This window comes from Aptenodytes patagonicus, chromosome 5 (genome assembly GCF_965638725.1).
Source record: "Aptenodytes patagonicus chromosome 5, bAptPat1.pri.cur, whole genome shotgun sequence".
In the NCBI taxonomy this organism is placed as follows: Eukaryota; Metazoa; Chordata; class Aves; order Sphenisciformes; family Spheniscidae; genus Aptenodytes; species Aptenodytes patagonicus.
In genome coordinates, this window is record NC_134953.1 from 49,781,227 (window position 1) to 49,806,160 (window position 24,934).

General features: G+C 38.1%; 1 protein-coding gene across 6 annotated transcripts in view; it reads left to right on the plus strand.

Moving 5' to 3' along the window:
* RALGPS2 (Ral GEF with PH domain and SH3 binding motif 2) overlaps positions 1–24,934 on the plus strand; it is a 131,020-nt gene that overhangs the window by 16,529 nt on the left and 89,557 nt on the right. For 4 of the 6 annotated variants that reach the window (XM_076339657.1, XM_076339654.1, XM_076339656.1 and 1 more), the window contains exons 2-3: positions 11,545–11,676; positions 15,390–15,497. In XM_076339657.1, the coding sequence (XP_076195772.1) occupies positions 11,620–11,676; positions 15,390–15,497 (165 nt within the window). In that variant the 5' untranslated portion in view covers positions 11,545–11,619. Of the gene's footprint in view, positions 1–11,544; positions 11,677–15,389; positions 15,498–24,934 lie in introns of those variants that run through there. The other 2 variants (XM_076339652.1, XM_076339653.1) reach the window with 1 other exon arrangement.

Sequence of the window (24,934 nt, forward strand, 5' to 3'; positions counted from 1 at the left end):
GATAACTAACTGGTTTGTGTATTGTTTGCTTGTAGAAGTTGGATACTCTAAGCTTGACACACTTTTATAAATGAATGCAGGGGGTAGTGGCATGGGCAGAAAATCCAGCTCTCTTCCCCAAATGTCTATTGTAGTTCCACATAATAGTCATCATACCAAATATAGGCAATTCATATGCTGTTAGATTTTTTCCTGTTAGCACCATTTCTATAGCAACGGTGCAAACTTCCATATCGATGCATGATGTTAAAAAAAGAATAATTACAGAGAACATCATTGAAATATTGTCATCACAGGTGTTACTGGTAAGGACTGTACTCATCTCTCTGAAAGCTGAATTTTAAAACAGACTAAGATATTGTGTGTCTTGTTCAGGAAAGATCCTCATTGTCTATTAACGGCTTTACAAAAAATATGGTAAAGTGTTCTCTCAACAGTATTTTCTTCTTCCTGAATGAGAAAGTCAGGCATTCAATGTGGGAGGAGTTTTGCCTTCTTTTCCCTAAATATAAGTCTTTTTTGTCTTACTGTACAAAGCAAGTGTGCAGTTGAGGCAGGTGTATGTACTGAGTCTTTAATTCTGTGGATTTGGAGGCTGTTACTCAGCAACAGTTGGTACTCTGTCATCTCTCGCTTGTTAAAAATCTGTCCTAGGATGGTTTGATCATCTTGTTTTTGATTTGGCAGTTCATGATTTTGACTCTAGCACTTAATGCCTATGGAAGATTATTCGATGAGTTGCATGGATATTTGAGTTTTCTTTACATCCACGTGTGATGTGTAGGTTTACACAGAATATTCAGTCTAGATCCTCAGTCTCAGTTTTAATCACTGTTTTTTCTTATATGTGCTTTTGGCGTGCGAGTTGTGGTGATTGTTAGTGACAAGAGTTCCTGTAGCCTATTGACAGTAACAAAGCTCATGCTGTCAGTTGTCATCTCTGTTTCAGAATTTGCAAGTGTGCAGTTGCACATAAAATTTTATTTAAAAATTTTTCCCAAATCTGTTTCCTGTGAAGTACTTTTTCTATTCTGAGAGAAGGTATGCCACCCACATGGGTCAGTTTGTAGATTATTATGATGATTTTCTTCAAGTTTGTCTTCTGCTGGAATTTTTAGTGTTGCCTTATTTAAAATAAAAAAAATTAAAAAATTTAAAACTAAGAATATAAAAGGCAGCTTCTAGACACTTTTCACAGTGAGTGTGTTGTGATATTTTTGCTGATGCGCAGTCCGTAATAATTCTTCCCTGTTCATGTGGTGTTTGCATTATCCAGAAACAAAGCAAAACTGTGGATCTGAGTACCTCTGAAAAGAATATTTGGATCCTGAAGCTCATGCTAGCAGCATTCAGTGCTCCACTGTTGCATGCTCTGTTGTCCACGGATGCATTCTTCCTTTGTTAGTTCCACTGACATCGTGCCTGCACATCTAACTCACAACAAAAATATTTTGCAAACTGAGCATCAGTTAATCAACATGACATTAATCATTTACTACTCCTCTTGTTTGCAAACAAAACTGATAGCTGCATGGCCGTGTGGTGGGAGTCTTGGAAAAGCCAGTTGTGGAAAGGTTATCATCTTATAGAACTGACTAGTTAATTAAAAGTATCTGCTTCTAGTTTAAAGCATTCCTATTTATTTTCTTTGCCCTCTTTTTACTACTTATTCATGGAAGTAAGTATCAGTAGTTCCTATCTTTCAAAAATGTCTCTAGGTTATGATTTCTCCTGTTTTGTGTGTTTGTGGTGAGGAAGGATCCTCCTCAGGATCCTGACTGAGCAAGCCTGGATTTCTTCTTCAGATATTTGAAGAAATGTTGCTCAACCAGGCTAAACTGTCGGTAGGCTTGAATTCTGGAGAGGGAGACTTAGGAGGGCAAAACCTTATTATACTCAATGTACTTGCTGTGCTAAAATAATTTTGTTCCCTAATGCTTACCCTTTTGGCATATGGGAGGAAAAACAAACCATACATCATCACTTCAGATGTTCAGTCTGTTCTGACAGCAATTGTAAAATAATAGCCAGATCCAAAGGAATAAAACGTTCTTCTGTGCAACGTCCTTTCTAAAGAACTACAAAACAGAATAAAGGCTTGTAGGTGGTCTCTGAAGAAAGAAGCTCTGGGAACCTGATAATTTGTAAGCAGTTTGTGAGCAGAAACTTCTTCAGTTCTTGTGCAGTTAAGTTATTTACTTAGTGAACCTACATTTTGTCTTTTAATGCTCAAACTCTGCTGGAGAGACCTTTTGTTAGAAGAAAGCAAACCTTTTACAACCCCAGGCTAAACTTAAATAGCATGTACACATGTTCACATTTTTGGCTTACTCCATTTGTTGCCTGTAATGATTCTTTCCTTCTGCTTGATTCATGCCTGCATTGTGCGAGGGCCAGGATCTGCTACTGCTTGCAGCTGTGTACCAATGCTAGTGCTAAAATTTGTTGCCTTGTGCTATGGTATCTACTGGTTAACTATTGGCTATGAGTCAGTCCACTGACTATAGCTGGCTTTTGAATGGTGGAAGTCAGAACAGTAAGGATCTCCTTCCTATTTGTGTGTAACTAATTTTAAAAACCTTCAATTTTGAGCTGAACTTTATTGTTGTTGCAGGTTGATAACAAACTGAGCTAATAGCTTGATTTTTGTCATAGGATTTGGTAAACAAGTAGTTTGTGTCCTGGAGAAGGATATTCTCCTGGATTTTGGGGTTTTTTTTCTTTATCTCATCTAAAGAAATGGAAGCTACGAGTTATACCAGTTCTTGAGATTAAAGAGGAGAGCACTAGGTACTGAAGCACCATGAGGGAGGGATCTTGATAGCTGGAAAATGAGTAAGATATGAATGAGGCAGAGCCTTACTATGTATTACCTTAACGTTACCTCTCTTTTCTGCTTGCCCCCGAAGTCAGAGAATGAGGTACATAAAAGCAGCAATAAGATGGTTTTGTCATTCAGAATGTGAGCGCACACATGATAGTGAAAGTGTTGTGTGGGTAGTGTCTTCTTAAAAAAGAGTAATGATGTCACTTAATTGTTTATCCAGGTAAAGCCTTTTCTAGGGTAAGAGAAGAGAATCTAAATTAAGGACCATATTTAAATGAAGCTTTTTTTTGTATTTAAAACTTCATTGTTAAACCTAATAAAATGATTTTTTTGTTCTATTTGTTGCTAATTCTGTGGATTCTAATTTCATCTGTCTTGGAGCTTAAACAGCTGATACTACTGTGACTGTTGTGCAACAGATGCTTAGGGAAAGGGTGGATGTGTGACATAACTTTGAGTGGTATGAGTATAGAAACACTTTGAGTTTGCAGCAGGACTAATCAAACCAATGAAAAAAGGAGTCTGTGTTACTGGGTTAGTTATACTGCTGATGCAGGTGCCATATGACATGATTTCTTTCAGGAAGGAGTCTAGTATCAACTTAAGCAGCTATGTTTTTTTGCTTTTAGTACTGTTTTCTGGAAGCTGTTCAAGAACCTGATTGCTGTATTCTGATTTTGAGCATAAATTTACATTTTATTCATACTCCTGGTTTGTTCTCCTGATAGTTAAACACAGCAAGTGTATCCTGCAGATTTCAGTTTGTTAGCATAAGCAAGCTGAGGTCTCCTGGTTTCCACTTCTGCAATGGAGTCTTCAAAGAACCTAGAAGCCCTTCTCTGCATATATTTCATTCAAAAATCTTTTGGAAGCCAGGTGACCAGAACTGCATAGAGTACAGCATCAATGTCTCTTGTAAAATGTTTTGGAGGTAGTATTTGTCCATAACCAATGCAAACATCTTGATCTCATGTGGCTACTTCATGCTTACAGCATTAGTGGCAGTCATTTCCAACTGATGTGCTGAAATTCATAGCAGAAATTTTACAGGGATCAACCCAAATGATCCTTTAATGATTGACTTACATTTTTCACTCTTCTGTCCATCAGATAGTTTTATTTGTCCTGTATTATGTTGCTTTCCTGTATTTCCAAATGTTTTATCGTTCTAATCTTTGTACTGGTGTTGCATATTTAAAAACTGTTAGTAATCTCTTCCTACTCTAATATTATGCTCCTCTGTGTCTGTTTTTGTCGTGCCTCTACCCTGTGCATCTCTTCTACTAGTGTCTCTTATCTCAGTCTTTACTAGTGGCAGCTTATCAAATGCTTTGCCAAGATTTATGCATCTGACTGGAGATTTCGTAGTATGTGAAATTCTAGGTCTGGGATTTGATTATCTTCAGTGATAAATTTCCTGCAGGAGGATGGGGTTATGTTAAGTTGCTTGAGCTTTTATTTAATCTCTATTGTGGAAATTTCTGTTTTTTTCAATTTTGCTATCTTATATTACCTCTTAATATTATTATGCTTACTGAAAACTGAATTAAAGCATGTGTTTAGGTGGCTTTCATTTTTCTCTTTTAATGCTGTGTACAGACTATCTTTATTTTTACAGTGCAGTAACCTAGTTGGTTTTTTTGTTTTGGTGGGTCGAGTGTAAAATTGAAGAATACAGTTTAGAATGTGCAATTCAGTTTGACTTGACAAAATCTTCTTTCATAGTTGGATGAACATTCTTTGTCTTGTCGCCTGTTCCTTGCTGACTTTCTGCTTAATTGTGGGGCTTTTGTGTGTGTTTGTTTTTTTGTTTTGATGTGGGGTGTGTGTTTTGTATTTTTTTTAATGTGTTTTGTTTCATAGTTGTTTGGGGCTTTTTAGCTGTTATCTCTGCTTTTGCCCTTTAGACAATAAGCTTTCTTCCCATCTTTCTATGGGAAAGACATGTTTCTAGCTTTACCTATCTGTACATAGCTCCTATGGACTTTGAGAGGTTCTAATGAGAAGTAATTAATAAAGAACAGTGGCTTCTGGGGCAAGAGAAGGAGGCCATGCATTTCTCTTAAAGTCAGGAGCATTAAAAGCCTGGTGGTCTGCTCAGACTACCTCACAGTTTTTCCCCACTGTACCTGTAATGACTCTTGTTATCCCAGTGAAGCTTTGTGCTGCTTCCCGAATCTTTCCTGCTGCAGAACAGACAACATGCAGCCTGGCATGAGTGGGTTTGTTTTTTTTTTTTATTTCCTTCCCCTTTTCTCTTTAGTATTGGGTAGTATGTTCCTTTGCTAACACAGTCCTTACGTACACAGGTCTTCTAGGCATATTGACGTGCGTGTGCACCAAACTGCAGGGAGGAACTGTGAGTGTGATCAGCCCTTGCCCTGATGGTAGATGGTGTGAGTAATTATTTATGGTGGTGGCTGTAGTGCCTGCGTGCCAGGGCACTTTGTCTTCCTTACTTAACCTTCTTTGGTGCCTGTGTGCCCCTGGGACACCTTGAACCACTTCCAAACAGTTGACTTGGGTGTGTGGCAGCTTGTATGCGGCTAGGGTCACACAGCACTGCTGTACAGCAGAATGTCCAGAACTTCTACCTGCCAACTTGATACAGACCAGCGAGGGGTGTGCTCAGTGTGCGAGGCATCCATGCTGGGGGTTGGGTCAGCAGAATTTCCTGTATCCCCACTTGCTCAAGGTGCAACACATTACCGAAGTGAGTCTCACAACACCTATATGGACATCTTATGGGAAGTATAATCCATATTCTATCATCTAAAAAAACAAAAAAACCCCAAGAATCAGACTAAAAGGTATTTCATAACTGTATGCCTTATAAAGATTATGGAAAAATTACCTGGAGAATGCATTAAAGTGGCAGCATCTTAACATTGCCTTATTTTTAGTATTGTTGCAATTATTTTGTCCATATTGTTGTGAATTTTTAGCAGAGAGATTTTACGTCAAACCACTGAGGGGGGGCAGCACACAGGAACCCAATACCCAAAACCACAAGCATTCTGGGTGTTCTTCATGTAAGGTAGGGATTACAGTGTGCAAAATGAGTAATTGTAATAGAGGCTCTTTCTTGTAGTCCTGTATGGTAAGGAACTATAGATTAATTGGCCCATTTTGTATAACAAGTTCTGATCAGAAGAGCAGTGAGGCATCCAAGATACTGAAGTGGTTCCACAAAGTACTTCCAGACAGAAGGATCCAACTTGGTGCATATTAGGCAAATGTGACAGTTGCTTGAAAAACTTAAATTTCTGTTTCACTGAACCTTCTACCTTGTGTTCAGTGGTTAGAAACAATGTTAATTTAGAAAGTGCCAAGCAGTGCTGGAAAAAATACATTCTAACTAAGAATCAAAGAGCTCAGATCCAGAATTAGAATTCAGTCAATGACTCCAAGATTTCACTGAAGTGTCTTGAGGTCCTGGGTGGAATAGTTGAATCTAGCTAGGCTGCACTATGCATGGGGGAGTGAAGATTCAGTGAAGCCCAATACGCTTCTGTTCCCTGTTTAGAAAGAAATAGCTTTCTTTGTACTGTTTGTCAAAATACCAATGAGAGTTTACGCAAGATCAGGAGCTCAGGTTGATTGAGTCTGGAACTGGTCTTTTGGTTCTTACAGTGCTTTGATCCCCAAAGTCTTTGGTAGTGGCTTTGCATTCATAGTTGATGATTAATCCGTGCAAGGCACTTCTGTTTTCTTTGTGGGGATCTGTGATCAAAACAAATGACGTTTTGTACTGACATTGTGAATATGAACAAAGAGGATCTTGGTCATTGTGACTCTTGAGCCATTCATAAAACTGTACTGTGGCTATGTTTCCTCAAAGCTTTTGTACTGTTCTGGACAGGAAGTTTTTAAAGTAATTTTAGGGTCATCTTTTAAAATGCTGTTTGTACAGTATATTTTTGGGATAGTGTTTGACCCAAGCTGAGACAAGAATATCCCTGGGTTTTTCTGTGGAAGGGATTCGGGCTTAGGTGAGTCAAATGGTCTCTGACCAGGTTCTTTTAGATATTTCACACAGGGAGGGTGTAATGTTTAATATTAAATTTACTTATCTGAAGATAGTTGATGTTACACAGGATTTCTGATTTAGCAGAGTGATACAAAATATACTGAAATCACAATACAAATGCAAGTTACACTTAGCAAAATACAGCAATTGCAATATAAAGTTCAAACGTAATACCAATGTGATCCCCGGTACTGGTCTCTAGAATATGCTCACCATCAGGATGTTGGGTGTCCCCAGTGGCCAGGAAGGAATACGTGGGTTGAAGCCAGCTCAAGCCTGTTGCTCTTTGAAATTCCTTTGTTAGTTGATTAGTTTTTGTACTCTGTGTTGGGCTGAGCCGGGTACTCACTTGCCCCATGCTGGTCTAGCTAACTCAGGGAGACATTCACTTTTTCAATGAACTCATTGGGAGAAACATTTACACCACTAGTTGATTCACTCAACTGTAATGTAGTCAGATGATCTGCTCAACTGACATAGCTGTTTATCTAAAACAAAGGCCACCCTTTGGTCCCCTTTGTGCTGAGATAAAGTCAGCTTCTTTGCAACAGCTGTGGTCAGTCACACCCTGCATTATTCTAAGCTTCATGGGCACGTTGCCCTCGCTCATCTTCACCGAGCTGCCTTCCATTTGGGGGGTTTATAGGTCAGTCACTGTAATGGAATGATCATCAAATACAGCCTTGGGTGAATTTGCAGAGAAACTCAGGCTCATTGAAGACAGCAGACCCTGCTTAGTCTAGACATTTTCATTCTTTGGGTATGATGAATCTTTTTATCAGTATTTTTAGTTTGCTTTTTACTGTACAGTGTGCATGGCATGAAGAGGTAGGAAGATACCACGTAGTGTATCCAGGCTTCAGATTGGCATAAATGCATGCTTAAGTATTTTATGCTCGTATAAAACACTTTCAATTCCACAATTAATGCATTTCTGAGCACAAAAGCATTTATTAAATTGAAGAGGAGAAACAGACTAGAAGTTCAAATTACTCAATGTAATTCAGTTTTTGTAATTGGATATACAGGGTATGCAGTGAAAACTGTGTGACTCACTATTGCAGTGTGGCGACAGTCACTTCACATATCCAGCTATGTTGCTCTGAACAGCTCTGCTGTTGATCACTTTCTGATATTGCTGTTTACTACTTATTTTGGTGTTGAGCAGAAGGGTAGTATAGCAAGGAAATTATTTAATTATTCCAGTGTTAAGATTCTTTCAGTATTTGTCTTAAATGATACACTAGCCAAAATTGTTCCTGCGACTTTTCATTGTTACGGGAGTGGTGATGTTCTCATGTCTAATGCAGCTTTCAAAAGTACATTTTAAATGTTGCAAATTCTGGAACTTTAAAGTTGATAAATGCTAGTTTATAGCAGTTCAGTATTAATTCTGCCCCTTACTGTATCTCCACAAAATGTGGAAAAAGTATAAATGTATTCAAACATACTGTTGTAATGCAGCAATGGGTACAAAATTAACATTGTGTGGACAGTTTTGTTATGATATAGCCTGACTGGCAGATGTTATATTTTGTAATCTCGGTTTCCTTTGGATGCAGGATTTTTCTAAGTGATTTTCTACTTATTTAAAAAAAAAAAATCCACCTTTTATGTGCCTTGTTGAGTCTCTTCTCAGCATGGTGGCCAATTTCAACCGTACTTGACTAAGGGACAGAGTTCTCACAGTTCTCATCACAGTCAGTAACCAGGTAGAAAAGGAAAACCTGGATCAGTGTGCACCACCACTGTCCACTGTACCCTCCAGGTACAGTCCTCTAAGGTGGAAGGTCTAGTCATAGTTGCCAGGCTCACCGATCCCATTTGGCCTGCTGTTAGGTGAATGAGCATGTGCTATGTTCAGACAGCACAGGAATTAAGTGCCTGTCTGTCTGGCACTCAGAATGGGTGGGCAGATGCAAACAAAACTCCTAATAGCTTAGGAAACAGGTAGCAAACTGGAGCTGTTATGTTAAGGGACCAAGGGTAAGACTTGATGAGTTAGTGTATTAGGAAATGGGGGGGGGGGAGGGAAGGGGGAGTTGCTAGAGCCTGCCTGGGTGCCGATGGGTTATGTGAGACTAATCATTAGGAAACTGGGCTTTGATCCTGTTGCTTATAGAGGAATTAGTTCGTTCTTGTGTATCTGAGGCTGCTCTGCCAACTCCATAGGCTTCTGTGATATGCATAATTTCTTTTAAATAGCACCATCCAAATCCCTCCACAAAAAAACCCTCCAAACCTTCAGTTGTCATTTTTCCTTGGTCAGAAACACTTCTTCCCCAATTCTCCCTCATGTGGCCCACTCTTCGTATGGGGAACAACTGAAGTATATGTGAGACAAGGGTCAAATATGTAACCTTTAGTTTAAGATTAGCTTTGTATGATACAATTATGGGCCATACAGTATGATGAAATTGTGCAAAGTGTCAATTTTCATTATAATTACAGTGGTTAAAAAAGTACAAATTTTTAAAGGGTAGTTTTTTTCAGCAGAGATGATTAAATTGGGACAAGTGTACCATTTTGAACATGTGGAGGGGCTGAAACTGGTTTTGGAGATGTGATACCTCTGTCCTCTACTGGCACTACATAAATGAAAATTATGACACATCAGTTAAGAGTTTTATTTCCTCACTTTTCAGTTCAGTGAATGAAAAGGCTATAGGAAAGGGGCACTGGGGAGATGAGCATTTGGAAATATTCCACGTGAGACAATCTGAAGGGTAGTTGAGATAGGAAAGGACAGGACAGCAGTGACACTCGCAAGCCAAAGATGAGGTATTTTTTTCCCTTTGTATGGTCTGTTAGTATAATACCAGCTAAAATCTAAGTGCAGCTAAGTGTATTTTTAGTAGAGGAAACAACCTTAATTGTAGCGTATGGGCTGGGAGTATAATGTTCAAGTGAAATGTAGCATCTTCCGTCCTGTGAATGAGACAGTCCCATCAGTTTTTTAAAAAACAAAGCAAGAAAGTGTAGAATGTGGACGGCTGTTCTGAACTGCAGAAGTACAGCTCAACATAGTTCAAATGGGGACTATTAATACCCCAAGACACCAAGAAGCTATAGTGTTTGACTGAAATTTGCAATGTGGCTTTCTTTCAGTGGCCCTCCTTTCTGTATTGCATTCCTACAATGACACTTTAAAGTTACTGCTTTTTTTGAGGATATTTTATTATTTAAACATTGCAGTTTCTTGCCTTCCAGGCTTGTTTGTCTGATGTACCTGGTTTAGGTCACTTGGAGATAGAGCTTTTTGGATTACTTTGTTTATTTCATTGCATAGAGGTCTTAAGTATGAGATGCTGTAATACTATTTTGTCATGTGGTATTACTCAGTTACCTGTCACTTACCTTCTCCATTTATTTGCAGACTGTGTAACAGTTCCGAGTTAAACTACAAACCTAAAGTGAATTTCATAAATAATAGCAACTTCAGAAATGGTTACACTTGTTATAAACATAGACCTATGAAAACTGATTTATAGTCGTTTTCACGCTAGAGGGCACTAACATCTCATGAAATTTAAGCCCAAACCAATTTTTACTCTCGATGTAACACTTGGGTATTGGGTAGTCATACTGTAGTGGATGCCAAAGGTTTCAATTTCTTTTCAACCTTTTCTCTGTAGAAATGAAAAGTAATAGTATTCTTGCAAGGGTGCATTAAAAGTTAGTGTGTGGAGTTTTCCTTTGTGTTTTTTTTCTTTTTTTATTAATAATTTGGGTAATTTGTGGAGAAAAGTGTAAATTCCACTTGTACTCTTAAATTGCTTTTAATGTGGTAATTTTCATTTGAAGCTGGTGAATAGGCATATAAGATAGGAAATTACTGGATAACTTCTTATAAAAGTTATCTAATAGAGTTAATATCTGGAATACGCTTTTTAAAGTTGGTAATCAAAGGAAGACAATCATATTGTGAATGGACGTTGCGGGCCTAACTTTAAGTTAGGGTTAATGCATACATTTACATATTGATACCTGGTATATAGAAAATAGTATGGAAAAGAATATGAAAGTCTATACTGCCAGTAAGTAATGGATCACAATAGAACCTTCAGTTGCTTATGTTGGTTTTAGTAGGTAATTTTAGAATGTGTTTGAATCTAAAGTTTGGACCTCAAAGTGGTGTAGCCATTTTGGAAGTACTTTATTTTTGTTATGGATTTTAGATACTGAATTTTGTTTAAAACATAGAATCATAGAATCATTAAGGCTGGAAAAGACCTCTAAGATCAACAAGTTCAACTGTCAACCCAACACCACTGTGCCCACTAAACCATGTCCCTAAGCGCCTCATCTACACGTCTTTTAAATACTTCCATGGATGGTGACTCCACCACTTCCCTGGGCAGCCTGTTCCAATGTTTAACCACTCTTTCAGTAAAGAAATTTTTCCTCATGTCCAGTCTAAACCTCCCCTGGCGCAACTTGAGGCCATTTCCTCTTGTCCTATCACTAGTTGGGAGAAGAGACCGACACCCACCTCGCTACAACCTCCTTTCAGGTAGTTGTAGAGCGCAATAAGGTCTCCCCTGAGCCTCCTCTTCTCCAGGCTAAACCACCCCAGTTCCCTCAGCCGCTCCTCATAAGACTTGTTCTCCAGACCCTTCACCAGCTTCGTTGCCCTTCTCTGAACACGTGAATAAAATGGTTTCTGATTACTTTTTGCTCTTTGTAGGAATGGTTATTCAGTTGCCTTGGAGGTGATCCTGCTGCTGTAAATGTAGGGCCGAAGATTGATGGTGTGGGCAGTATGGACCTAATGAACGGACAGTCAAGCAGTGTTAATATTGCGGCTACTGCTTCAGAGGTAAGGATTACAAAACTCAGTTATTGGATACTTAAGACCATAAGTACTCAATTTTTTAAAAATGCACCAAAATGTTAAGTTTTTCTTTTAACACATCTGGTGCAGCAGATTCTTGTTTTGTGCATTGGTTTCATATGCTGCCCCAGTTTAGATGTGAATAACTTAAAGTTCTGACCTTTGTATACCAAAATAAAGCATGAGCTAGCATTTACAGCCTTGCCATAGCCAAAGCTGCCTTTTTTATGTTCTCTTCCATCATGTCTAGACAAGGAAGCTTTTCTTTTCAAGTTTTAACAGTAATAGATGCTCTTAGCTCAATAAGATGGGCTGGCAAGGTCTGTGGGAAATGTTCTCTTCTCTGACAGGTACTTGTGTGTGCGTGTGTGTCAAGGGGCAGTCTGACACAGTAGCGCTGGAATAAGGTTGTTCCCTTTGTTTCTTGGACTATATTCAGGCATTGGTATGGGTCCCCTCCTGCCCACCAAAGTTTCTGCCCTCTAGAAGTGAACAGCTTATGAGTTAAGAGCATGTGTATCAGTCAAGCGATGGAGATTGGCCTCCTATGCTGATGCCTCTTATTTTGAAGTTAATATAGTTTTCCATTTGTCACTTACTTGTTAAGGAAAAGAAGGGGTGGGGTGGCGTTAGTACCAAACTTTGAGTTCTTTTTGCTAGGCTCATGTGAGGAGCTGTTGAGAGTTGTGACTGATGCCTAAATTCTTAGCAATGTTGGAGGGTTTGCAAGACCTGGTTGGTTTTGTTTTTTTCTTTTTCCCCTAAAACTCTTGCAAATCACTCCCTCTTCAAGTTTTTATTGTGTTTTTTTGGTTTGGGTTTTTTTTGTTAATGCCTCGTAGTACTGGGATGAAGGGAACTGAAAATCTGCCTTCAGTGTATATTGAGTGATCTTTCCAGATGCATTGTTTGTCTGTCTTCTTTAGGGTGACTGAATATATGCTTTGGCTTGTACAGATGTACAATACTAAGCTAAGCTTTCTGCTCAGGGAACACAGTTACTTTATTGCTGATGCTTATTTTTATTGCTTTTTGTCACAGCATGAAACACGTTTTTACCATGGTGGATTTCAGTTTGTCTTTTTTTTTTCTTTCATTCTTCATTTGTCTTTTGTTTAAAAGACAAGGTATTCAAGAACATTACAGAGTCAGTAGTGATGAGAGCCACGAAGTCCTGAAAACAGTTGCTTCCTTGAATAAATCTTTGGACCTTACCAAAGATGTTTGTTTTATTTATATATTTACACATGTGTTTTGATAGCAGAGCTGCATGTGTGCTATGCACTTGTATGTGCATATGGAAATGGAAAGTACCACAAACAAGGTGAAAGGAAAATTGGAGTGTTGTGTTATCAAAAGGAATCAAATAATCTCCAGCACAATTTCACAAGTATTGTCAAGAATTAAACAAGAAACCTGGCATCAATCTCCAAGACCATTGTTTGTTTTTGTACAGATTCTTGTACTTCCCTTATCATTGTATTACGAATCATTGATTGACCATTTGTCAGCATGCAACTGAAAAATTTTCTTGGAGGAAAGCTCTTTTTTTACTCAACAAGATAGTCTCGAATGTTTACATGATGTCTGCTAAAACTGAGTAAAATATATTTTGGCAAAGTTACATGAATCTGCTTTCAGCAAGTGGTTCTTTTTTTTTTCCTATCTGGACTAACTGGGAGGAGGGAGGACTTGTAACTGAAATGTTTCTCTAAGTGTGTTGGTTACTGAGAATGCCTGTCTGGTTTGGAGTTTTTGGTGATGTTTTCAAAGTCAGGTTTTTTAGAGAGATGGTACTGTTAGAACCACCTAACTAAAACTGGACATGATTATTAAATGAGTATATATTTTCTTTATATGTCCTTGTAACAAAAGCGCTTAAAAATGGACAAGAGTTTTTCAGCTGGCTGAATTCTCAAGGAGTTCAAATGTTCTTGTTTCTGAGTGGGAAGCCATAGTCAAAATACATAGTGTAGCCCTAAAATACTGCCTTGTTAGGTTTTCGGGAGAAGACATTAGCACAATAGAACTATTTACCAGCATCAGTGACCATGTGCTATCTTCCCTCCTGCCACATCACATCTGCCACATCAGCAGATGTGATGCAGGTGTTACTGAAAGTACAGTGCTGAAATTTTGCTTCCACCAGAAGTCATCCGGTGAAGTGGTCATTCATGTGTGTTGTGTATATCATCCATATCCATGGTCTTGAAAACGTTCAACATTAGCAGTAAAATTACACAGACTGTCAGAAAGTGCCTTCATTATGTGGGTCAAAGTCTAATCTTTTCAGCTTTCTAGGAGGTATCCCCCTGTGATGGTGGTTAGGATAGAGTGCTTAAGGATACATCAGTCTCCAACATGAGACTAGGCAGGTCTTGGTTTGTGCTCAGTGTGTTTTGCCACAGCTGAGCTGGAGCTCCCAGCAATGGGAGCTCTGTGCACCAATACTAGTTTTCTTTCTCTCGAATCTCTCCAAACAAAGTATTAGCAAAACTGTTGTGGGAGCTCTGTTAGTGCTTACGTCAAGGCTATGCTATTGCTGAAGCATGCAGGTGCCATACTGTACTTCAGACAAGCCTACCGTTTGCTGAAGAAGATGCATTAGATTTGATACAGTTATTGACTGTAGTAACTGTGGTCCTTCATGATGGTTTTGTCCATGTGTCTCATCTTATTTCTTACTTTTTAGTGGGGAGTTTGCATTATGCCAGGTTTCTGAAAGTGAGGAGAAACTAAGAAGCAAGAAATGTGCATAGCCTTTCAGGTCTTCAGAGGAGAGTGTGGGGCAGCAAAGCGATTGCATGCTGTATGTATATTTCTGAAATAAGTATGCCTGGGGTTCAGATGTGAAGTGTGCATCTGGATGTGACATTGCAATCTCCATGCGAAAAAACCCTTCTTTCTTGTAATGACTGAACAGAATCTAGGTTTGCATCTATATACTAGAGGAAGTGATTACTCATAACACAGATGTATTGTTTTCATATGCTTCATATGAAAACAATACATGAAACATATGAAACCAATATGAAGTGTTAATTTCATACAAAGTGTTAATTTTTTGAACCATATTTGTATTTTGCAGGGAAGCTAAATTTTGATGTTGTAGATAAAGATTCATAGAATAATATTCTAGGATCTGGCATCTTTTGCAAATATGAATTACTATAACTTAAAAAACCAACTAAATGTACTAAGTTTATACTTTATACAAAGTGTCTTCAACACGAACACATCTGTAGCTCACAGTGTAATTTTTGTAAGTTTTAATGCTTCTAAGATAAACAGGAAGAGATTGATACTGTTCTTTGATGTTAACTATTCCTTTGGGGCAGACCTTGGGGTTTTTTTTCACCATAGTGGTATTTTTTCTGTTTGAAATTCAGTATGACTGTATTGTTACTATTAATTAAATTCCAATTTTGTTGACAGGAAAGTTATGCATTGAAATGTAACTGTTGTGTTTTGAGGAACGCCTTTGAAAATCCATTGAAGTCAGTTTGAGTGTCTCTGATTTTAGCAGTCTTTGTCAGGAGAAAGTATGTCCTGTGACTGACATCTAATTGGTAATTTGCCCGATAGAAAAATTCTGTGAACAGTGATGTTTGAACAGAAATTTTGCTTTTGGGAGTGTAAAAACAAAAAAGAAGAGGAGAGAACCAAAATATCATCAGTGGTTTTGTTTATTTCTGCAGAAGAGTAGCAGCTCTGAATCCTTGAGTGACAAAGGTTCAGCTGAACTGAAGAAGAGCTTTGATGCAGTGGTATTTGACGTTCTAAAGGTTACACCAGAAGAATATGCGGTAAGCAACTCAAGTAATTTTTGTTACTTTGTGTGTGAATCTCCTTGGCAGCTTTTCCTCTGCTTCTCCATTTCTATATGTTTTTTGCCTAACTTCTGTTGTCCATGGGTTTAAAAAATGGATCCTGCACTATAGTTCTTCATTGTCTAAATTCTGTTTAATGTTAAGTGATCTTTTTGGGGTATGCCATCCAGGCATTTTTCACACTCTTATATGTAGCATAGACCAAAGATTCTTAATTCTATATGGTGCAGCTTAATTCTGACATGCATACTTTAATTGCAAGAATATACTTGATTTGTACTTGTTTTTTCTGGAGGTGTTTTAATTTTTAACTCTGTTAATTCTTACATCTAGGGAGTGTTTTCTTCTTTCGTGTGCAATGGTACAGAATAATGAGTTTGATATCCTCCAGAACCAAGAACAAATGAATAAAAATATTTAACCAAAACATTGGGTGATTATTTTATTCTTTTTTTTTTTTACCCTACTTGTAGAGGTTAAGATGACAGATGGTCCCTTTAAGTGATTCAAGTGTGTTACTAGAAAGATTGCTAACAAGCTATTGCTCTTACTGCATTTATAATTCGAGTGATGAGATTCATGATGAGTTGTCCTGGGGAGATTATCAATACATGGTAGTATGTATCACAAAATATTCCCATTAAGTTTGTTCTATTTTTTAATCGTTAATAACTATTTCAGTTAATTATAAATGGCTAAATTGATTTTAATGAGCACACTGAAAATTTAAAGCATCTGGATTATGAAGTGGTACTTACACATTAAATTCTTCTTGGATAGTTAATGGGATTTATTCCTGACAGGTTCAAGTCATGTGGTTTGGGCCTCTTTGCTCTGTTGTCAGGAACAGCTGGGCAATGAATCACCTACTCTTAACGGGAAGATGGTTTTGGGGCTGGCTATCCTTTCAGTTTTATCTTACGATTTCCCTACATAAAGGAAATCTACGTACTTAGGGAATTTGGCGCTAGGGGCATGAATTCAAATGGAATTATGCATTTAGGCCAGAATAGCTATGGGTTCCTTTGAATGGCTCTGCTATTTAGCCAGTGGTGGATGCTGTTGAGCATCAGAGTATATCACTTAGTCTCTGTGGAGTTGCTGTCACTCACTTGGACAGCAAAATATACAAAGGTGCTTTGTCTTGTATTGCATTTCATAATCCTTTTGCTCTACTGTCCTCTACTGTCTAATCCTTCATCTCTCGTGTGCAGAAACCTTTTACGTTCATGGGTGTTCTAAATGTTACCTCCTTAGTAAATCTTGGTTAGATAAAAATCTGTATTAAAATCCAGTGGTTTTACTGTTTTCATATTATGCCTCAAACTGGGTAGAGTTCCACTCACAAACAGGAATCTTTTTATTAAGCATTTCACATTACATTTACAAACCTATTTTTGGTTTATACTACCTGGTATAATTTTGCTGTTTTCTCAATTCCCCAAAAGAAAACATCTTTTACTCTTAGCCTTCTCCCTTTTAAAGTCCCTAGTTCTCCATATCAGGTTTCATTTACTGTAAATGGATCTGAAATGTCTTATAGCATTCTGAACAATTGAGCAAAATTGCCGGTAGTCAGTGTTCAGCCCTTTGGCAAGGTTGTAATTAATGTCATTTCTTTTTCAATGTTTCTATACACAGCTGCACTACTTCGTTAATGTTTGTTTCCCCAGGCAAGTTTATCTGCTTTTCCAGTAGGGCTTGCTTGCTTTGAATGCTGTCTTTTTTCTGATCATTCTTGCTGAAGGTTGTAGAAATGAGTAAATTTGCCAAAAACTTAGGTACCTTGGAGGAAAAGTACCTTTGACCCTTACACTTGTTTTTATTTTATTGGACATTTCCTTATTCTTCCTGGTTTTAGTCCAACCATAACAGAGAAATAAAAAATCTTCATCTGGATTTCAGTGTTAATGTGAAGACTACCAGAGTGATGCAGTATGGCCGAACTCTTAAGGATACCAGTACTGATGAGCATGCAAAACTGTGTTAGTAAGGTTTTCATTATAAGAGTGGATATGTACCTCTCAGATTGGACATGGGTATGCTACCAATTGGTTTTTCAAAGTATGAGAAAACGTCTAGTTTAGTGATAGCTCTTGTAAAATGGATGCAGTGCAGGCTACTGTCATCTGTGACTTAGTGAAGGATGAATTCTATTACCAACTGCATAATGAATACTGTTTTAAAAAAAAAAATTTTTTTTGAAGTGGTAAACTGAGGAAATAATTTCTGGGCTTTGTAAGTACCTTATTCATGGAGAGAAAAGATAATGTGATAAAGCCAGTAAAACAGCAATAAAAGCAAGATGCTGCACAAGAGCTAGTTAGGCAGCTGTCTAATTAATGGTTAGGAAACCTTGGCTCAAATGTTTAGGTAGCATAAAGATAAGAGTTAACTGATAAAGTCAACATCAGCATTGGAAAGTCTCATCCTGTAGCTTATATGATGTGTTGTATTTTGATCAAAATGGGTTACTGTGTACAGATGGGACAATTAAAATTATGCTGGAGAAAGAAGAGCAAAACTCTGAAAGGTAATTAAGTTTGAGAGATGCCAGAAATAAGATTCATGTTTCATATTGGTTTCAGTACCAATATGAGACACACAGATGTCTTTTCAGTTCCCACTGTTAGAGACATCATTTTTATTTCAAAACTCGATCTGTTTAGTCAGTTAGTGGGTAAAAGACAAGTTGGACTACAAAAGCTATTGCTTGTAATCCTGTATTTTCAAGAAGCTGCTTACCAAGCCAAAGAGAAGTTCAAGTGTAAATATTTTTGATGATTTTATTTCCATATTCTTCCCTTTAGCAGTCATCTAACACTGTCCTGAATGCACAGTCAGTGTGCCATTTCATGTAATGGTCCTTTGTTCACTCTCATACTAACTTTCTAGCAAAAGTACACCAGCCCTTCAAGGGGTCTAGTTTGAACAGTAATGGAAATTATTATTGTAATATATGTATAATAGTCCAGTTATACTGTTGTTACCAACCGGGTGTTCTAAGTTCTTTGTAAGGTTGAAGGCCACTTTAGAAAGGGCCAAGTTACAGCTGAAACAGGTGAGATCTTCAGGCGTAGCTGCTGCTGTTGCAAATTTATAGTTTGCTTTATCCCCCTGCAGCTTACAAAAACAGTTCCCAGAGGATGTATTGCATGCCTGCATGTTTCATAAATTTTGGGGAAAAAGAATCCCATTCAATGAGTATGAAGTAGGACGCGTTTGTTTTCTGCTAAGGGTTCTACAGACAGCTTTCTAGCTGTAACTAATAAGGAGACTGTCTCTGATTTAAATACCTGCTTTTAGGCTGATCACTGCTCACTTCTTTATTAAACGGCTAAAAGCCACAAAACAAGTTGGTGCCAGGATTACCCACTGGTGTCTGGCCCTGCCGATGGAGCCGTTGAGTGTGTGTGTACAGGGTAGAGACAGTTGCAGTGAATGCTGTCCATTTTCGTTGAAGGGAGAAGTGTGGTTTCGAGCGTACAGGGCACAATTTGTGGGGGAGGGATATGTTAATAGTGCAGTGGCAGTAGAAAGGGGGGGCTGATGAGACTGAAAGAAAAAAGGAAAATGCTTGGGGACATGAGCTCCAAATTAAGATGCTGGTGAACCTCAGGTTGAAGAAATATTTATTTTTTGCTTTACAGTAAATTCTTATTCCTTAGACTGCTACTGTTTAATTATTTGACTGTTTATTACTTTTTGACTTGCTTTTCCATTTTATACTTCAACTTAGCCACGGTGGTGTAAATATTTGAGGTAGAATTAAGGGAAGCGCAGCTGTATAAATCCATTGCTTTTTTCCACCTAGTTATCTAAGAAGGATTCTTTATTCTTTGCCCCAGTCTCTGAAAGTGCTACGAAGTAAGCTCACATGAAGATGTATGTGTATTTCTTTCTTTTTTGATTCCAGTTAAGCATTGTCAAATGGATGTTGGAAAAAAGAATATTGCTTATTTTGGAAACAATACACAAATAAAGCTTACTTTAAAAATGTTTAGATGAAACGAGGAATTTTTCTCAGAGGCGTTCTTACGACAGTTAAATATCAAGTTATCTATATCTGAAGAAAGAGCATGAGAGTGTGTTTTGTAAGGGAAGCAGGTCCCAAGAGTTCTGGAACCGCATTCTGTGTGTAATAAAAGTGCAGAAATAGGCTTTGAGGTGTGTGGGGTTCAACAAACTCATTTTTTGCCCCTTTGAACAGAAAAAAATAACTTAAACTGGCCCAAGGTTCCCCTCATGAGAACTTTCTCTCTTGTGCGGGACTCTGGCAGATTCGCAGTCCCCTCTGCGAGTTCCTGCGCAGCTACTGGTGTGAGTTGTGCTACGCAGCTCCTGGCAGTAATGTTGGTTTTGGCCTCTCCTGAGGCTGGTTGTCAGTGGATTAGGGAGTTTGAGGCAAGTCTGTCTGCTGCATCTGAGAGCAGTTTGAATAAAGTGAAGTACTGGGCCTTAGGAGCTTTTGATGAAAAAGGACTTCTGCTTGTTTGTGTTCCTGTTAGCTTTGTTTTACAGAAGAATATTGAAGAATAAGTATGTTCCCAATGAGAGCAAGAAGAAGCAACTTTATTATAGCATGTGTAGGAACTATTAATGATAAAAGTTTTGGAGTGGACTTTGTGAGAAAACAAGTAGAGTTTCAACACAGGAACTTTAATCCCCCAGCGTTCATTTTGGACAGTAGAATTATTCTCCTGCTGATGCAGTGCTTAACAGAGGCGTAGCTATTTTTTCAGTGAGGAAAAGTATTCTGGCAGCCTGGAGAGACAGTGCTAAGCCAAGTTGGAAGGCTTAAATATAATTCCTTCTAAAAATTCAGATTAAGGAACAATTTATGAAGTGCTGCTTGAACCAACATGGCTTCAAGGAAAACCAGATTATGGCAGTATTCTTCAATAACCAAAATGTAGACGTTTGATTTTTTTCATCTCAGGCAGAAACTTAGTTGTTGTTTTCACACTGAGGGTCTCTGTCCAGGAGCTCTGTGGGAAGTGCACTGTCCTTACGGTAGGTACATGGCAGGAAAAGTTGTAGTACAGCAAGTAGCCTGATAGAAGGAGTTTATGCTTGAGAAGGTCTAGGGACTAGAAAGGTGGGAGCATAGCCGAGATCAAATGGGAATTTTCGTACAGGAGTGTGGAGAGGAGCTCAATGCAGTGGTGTTAACTGCAACTAGAAGTTCTTAAGTTACAGGTTTTTATGGAAGAAGGGTAATCCATATGTATTCACAGAGAAGAGAAAGAATTGGGGAAAATTTTAAAACTTCATTTCATTGAGCTTTTCCATATTCCTCAAAGCAGCAGCATACTGAAATGTAGTTCTTAATCGCCTGGATGTAAAATTCTGGCCTGACAGATCTCCCTGAGAGAGGGGTAAATCTCTTTATAAGTATATGAAGCTGTGTGGTAATAATTTTAGTATTTTGAAGTACTTAATGGTTAACAAGTCCAGCATCTCCACACCCAGGAGAGCTAAAACATTTTTAAACATGGCTGTTGGGGACTGTCCCCAGGCAAGGTCTTTCTACTACATGCAAAAGCTCCCATGGTTGTGCAGGGGGGGAAAAATTATCTTCCAACTACCATTCCAGTGTATTAATTGCAAGATGATCATTCACTGTTCTTAAAAGAATGGTTTTCTCTTGTAGAATTCTTCAAGTGGTTGAGAATTGGGAAATATATTAGTCGTACATTAAAACCATACCTCTTCTGATCATATTCTAGAATTGGTATCTAGGATCTAGGGCAAACATAAACACAAAACTTCCATTCAGCTCTTTCATTGCCTAAGCAATGAAGAAGTACTTTAATATATAGGTAAACTTGATAGACATATCACTTCTGGAAAGACAGAAAATATCAAGTTTCCCTATCTTTGTGTAATCAGAATGCTTATATAAATGGTAAGTAAGAATAAGTTCACAATTTTGTATAGCACATGTAATTTTTTTTTTTAAATCTATGCAGCTGACAACTCAAAAACCAGAGAGGTTATGGTTGGCTTGCTTCATGTAACAAATTGATGTGAACACTTACAATTTTTGGTTTGAATATTAAAACATTAAAACCACATTTAGGAGAGGGAGCTATCCAGGAATTTGTATTGGCTGGGTTAAGGAGCTGGAATGAGAGAAGTTGGTGCATTGTATCTCTTTCATTGCAGAAACCAAACTAGTGGCTTTGTTTATTGGGGTTTGAATTCTTCTTGATTTGGTCATGGTAGAAGTGTTTTGTTGTTGTTAGAGTTGAGCAATGGCATCTAACATAAATATCATAAATTATTTTTGAAGTTTTGTCATTTCAAGTGCTATTAATTAAAATGCCAGCCTTTCAGTTTGCTTTATTTTTGACTTAGCAGTAGGCAAGCACCTTTAAAAGGGTAAAAATTCAGTTAAGTATTAGACTTATGAATAAGTTAATGTTGTGGTTTAACCTCAGCCAGCAACTGAGCACCACACAGCCGCTCGCTCACTCTCCCCACTCCAGTGGGATGGGGGAGAGAATCGGAAGAGTAAAAGTGAGAAAACTCGTGGGTTGAGATAAAAACAGTTTAATAATTGAAATAAAATAAAATCCTAATAATAGTAACAATAGTAATAAAAGAATATACAAAGCAAGTGATGCATGATGCAATTGCTCACCACTTGTCAACCGATGCCCAGCCAGTCCCCGAGCAGTGGCCCCCCCGGCCAGCTTTCCCCCAGTTTATGTACTGAGCATGATGTCACATGGTATGGAATGTCCCTTTGGCCAGTTTGGGTCAGCTGTCCTGGCTGTGCCCCCTCCCAGCTTCTTGTGCACCTCCAGCCTTCTCAGTCGGTAGAGCATGGGAAGCTGAAAAGTCCTTGACTAGTGTAAGCACTGCTCAGCAACAACTACAACATCGGTGTGTCATCAACATTATTCTCATCCTAAATCCAAAACACAGCACTGTACCAGCTACTAGGAAGAAAATTAACTCTATCCCAGCTGAAACCAGGACAGTTAATGTTTAAAAAATTCTGTTTTATCAAAGGTATTTTTAAACTCTTATGTGAGGTACGCTGTCATATCTACAAACTCAAATGGCTTCTTATCCATCAGCTTAGGTATTCAGCTATCAGTCACTTGCCTCTTTTGAATCGTGAACAATTTTTTAAGTGCTTGGAACTCTGAATCGAAATTGCAAGCTCTAAGAAAGGAACCTCAGTAAGGGATGTTTCTTGTACAAGTGGTAATGTGATACAGTGTTACTGAAGGTTGATGTTGCTTTTAGTGAAAGCAGCAAGATGTGTAAACCAAACAAGCACAAAAAAAAAAGATCAGCCTAATATCAATGTGATACTAGAAGAAAGAAGTTTCTCTGTTAAAACTTACTGAGTTTTTTTAGTTCTCCGACTTGGTTTTTTTTTAATATTGTAATGTACTTAATAGCCATTTCAAATTTTTTTAGTAATGAACGTTAATCTTGAACTTTGGCATTTGTGTGGTTTTTCAATGTTAATATACCCATTTAATATCCCCATTTAAAATTTATGTATTTATTTTGATATGTGAATTCTGGTGTGAAGTTACAATAACAGTCTTTGTTTCATAAATATTGGGTATTGATTCTGTCTTAAAGTAGTAATTTGTTTAGGAGTCACTACTGAAGCAAGTAATAGTCTAATTTAGCTAAGGCAGTTCAGGTTGATTAAGAGGACAAATTCTGGAGGGCTGGGAAGAAAGACAACATTTATTCTTAAGCATTCTCTCTTCTGTGTGAATGATGAATCAGTTTCCTGGCTCATTTTTATTGTACTGTTGTTGTAATCTTGTTTTAGTGAGGAGGATTTGCAGTGAAATGTTAATAACCATTGAAATGCCTGGATCTTTTGTAAGGATGTTGGAACATACCCTATATTCACATTTTATCGAAGTGCCCATTCTTTTGGTTTCACTTTCCTCACCCCACTCCAACCAATTTTCTAATTCACTTCCTTTATTGAGAAGTATAGCGATACATTCAATCAGTCACACATTTACCTAAAATAATACATTTCTGAGAAAGCTTGGTATACTTTAGCAGACAAATGGGAGACTAGAGATTGAGTTCTATGGCTGGTGTTTCAGGACTGGGTTCTTCACCTTGGAAATCAAAAGGAAGAGTTAACTCTTGCTGTAATGTGTGGCTGCTCTATGGTCAGGATTGGATCAGGTGAGAGAAATGAATCCACACTTTCCTTCTGTCCCTGTGTCTCTTGAGTGTTCTCTGCAGGTAAGAAAGTAATTCTTTGGTGCTTGTGCCTGCACAGCTGTGGATGGTTGAGTCACCATCCCTGGAATATTTAAAAGACGTGTAGATGAGGCGCTTAGGGACATGGTTTAGTGGGCATGGTGGTGTTGGGTTGACGGTTGGACACGATGATCTTAGAGGTCTTTTCCAACCTTGATGATTCTATGATTCTATGATACATGGTTAGGTGATTTACAGAACTGGGATAGAGTTGCTCCTTCCTAGTGAGTGGGAAGTTTAGAAATAACACGCACCCCCAAATATCAGGCAAGTTTGTCCTACACAGTGGTACAGACTTTCTGTGCAGTATTTAGACAAGTGCTGCCTCATAGGGAAGCCCTTATCTTAGGCATTCTCAATTTACCATCTTAAACTTTTAAGTAAGATTTAGAAATAAATATATGAACTTGTGCCTCAACTCATTTTAGGATAAGTGTTCTCTGAACACATCTTGATTCTTAGTTTCAAGTCCATTTTAACTCTAGAAATTAGTTAGCCAGATTTTCCTTGCCCCCTTCTTAAATATCATGCTTCTGGAGAAAAATCTTTTTCCTCCTACTTGTCAGATATCTTTCCCTGCCCCAGTAAAGAAATTCCTTGCCTATTTGTTTCCTCAAAAGAGCCGTATATGTAGATATCTCAAATAAGAAGGCATACTATTAAATTGTCAAGATGAAGCTGTATTTGCTTACCCAGGTGCAGTGTAACATAATCCAGAATGACATCTGTGACATGTTTAGAAGTTTCTAAAGCTCTTCTGTGTGTAATGTGAAGATCCGGTTGTACCCTTCACCTATAGCAAAGCATTGTCAAGCATGTTGTAGCTTTTGGCAAGGTGGTACTCCTGTCACTGTCCAAGGGTTCTAGTCCTTTCCCAGGTAACCTGCTCAGCTTAGGAGAAGGTGGGAAATAGCATGAAAAATTACCAGCATTGTCTGTGCACACGTTCAAAATCCTTCAAGAGCAAAGTTTTATTAACCACCATTGGAATAGTTTATGTTGTCTGGGCGCACTTTCACAAGTTTGTCCGCTTCCCTCGCCAGGAATGACTTGTTGCTGTCAGTACTTTTTGTGGCAAGATAACACTACCCCTCTTGAAAAAAGGCTTCATGTGAAGATTTCTGTATTTCTGACCTTGATGGTCTAAAAAATAA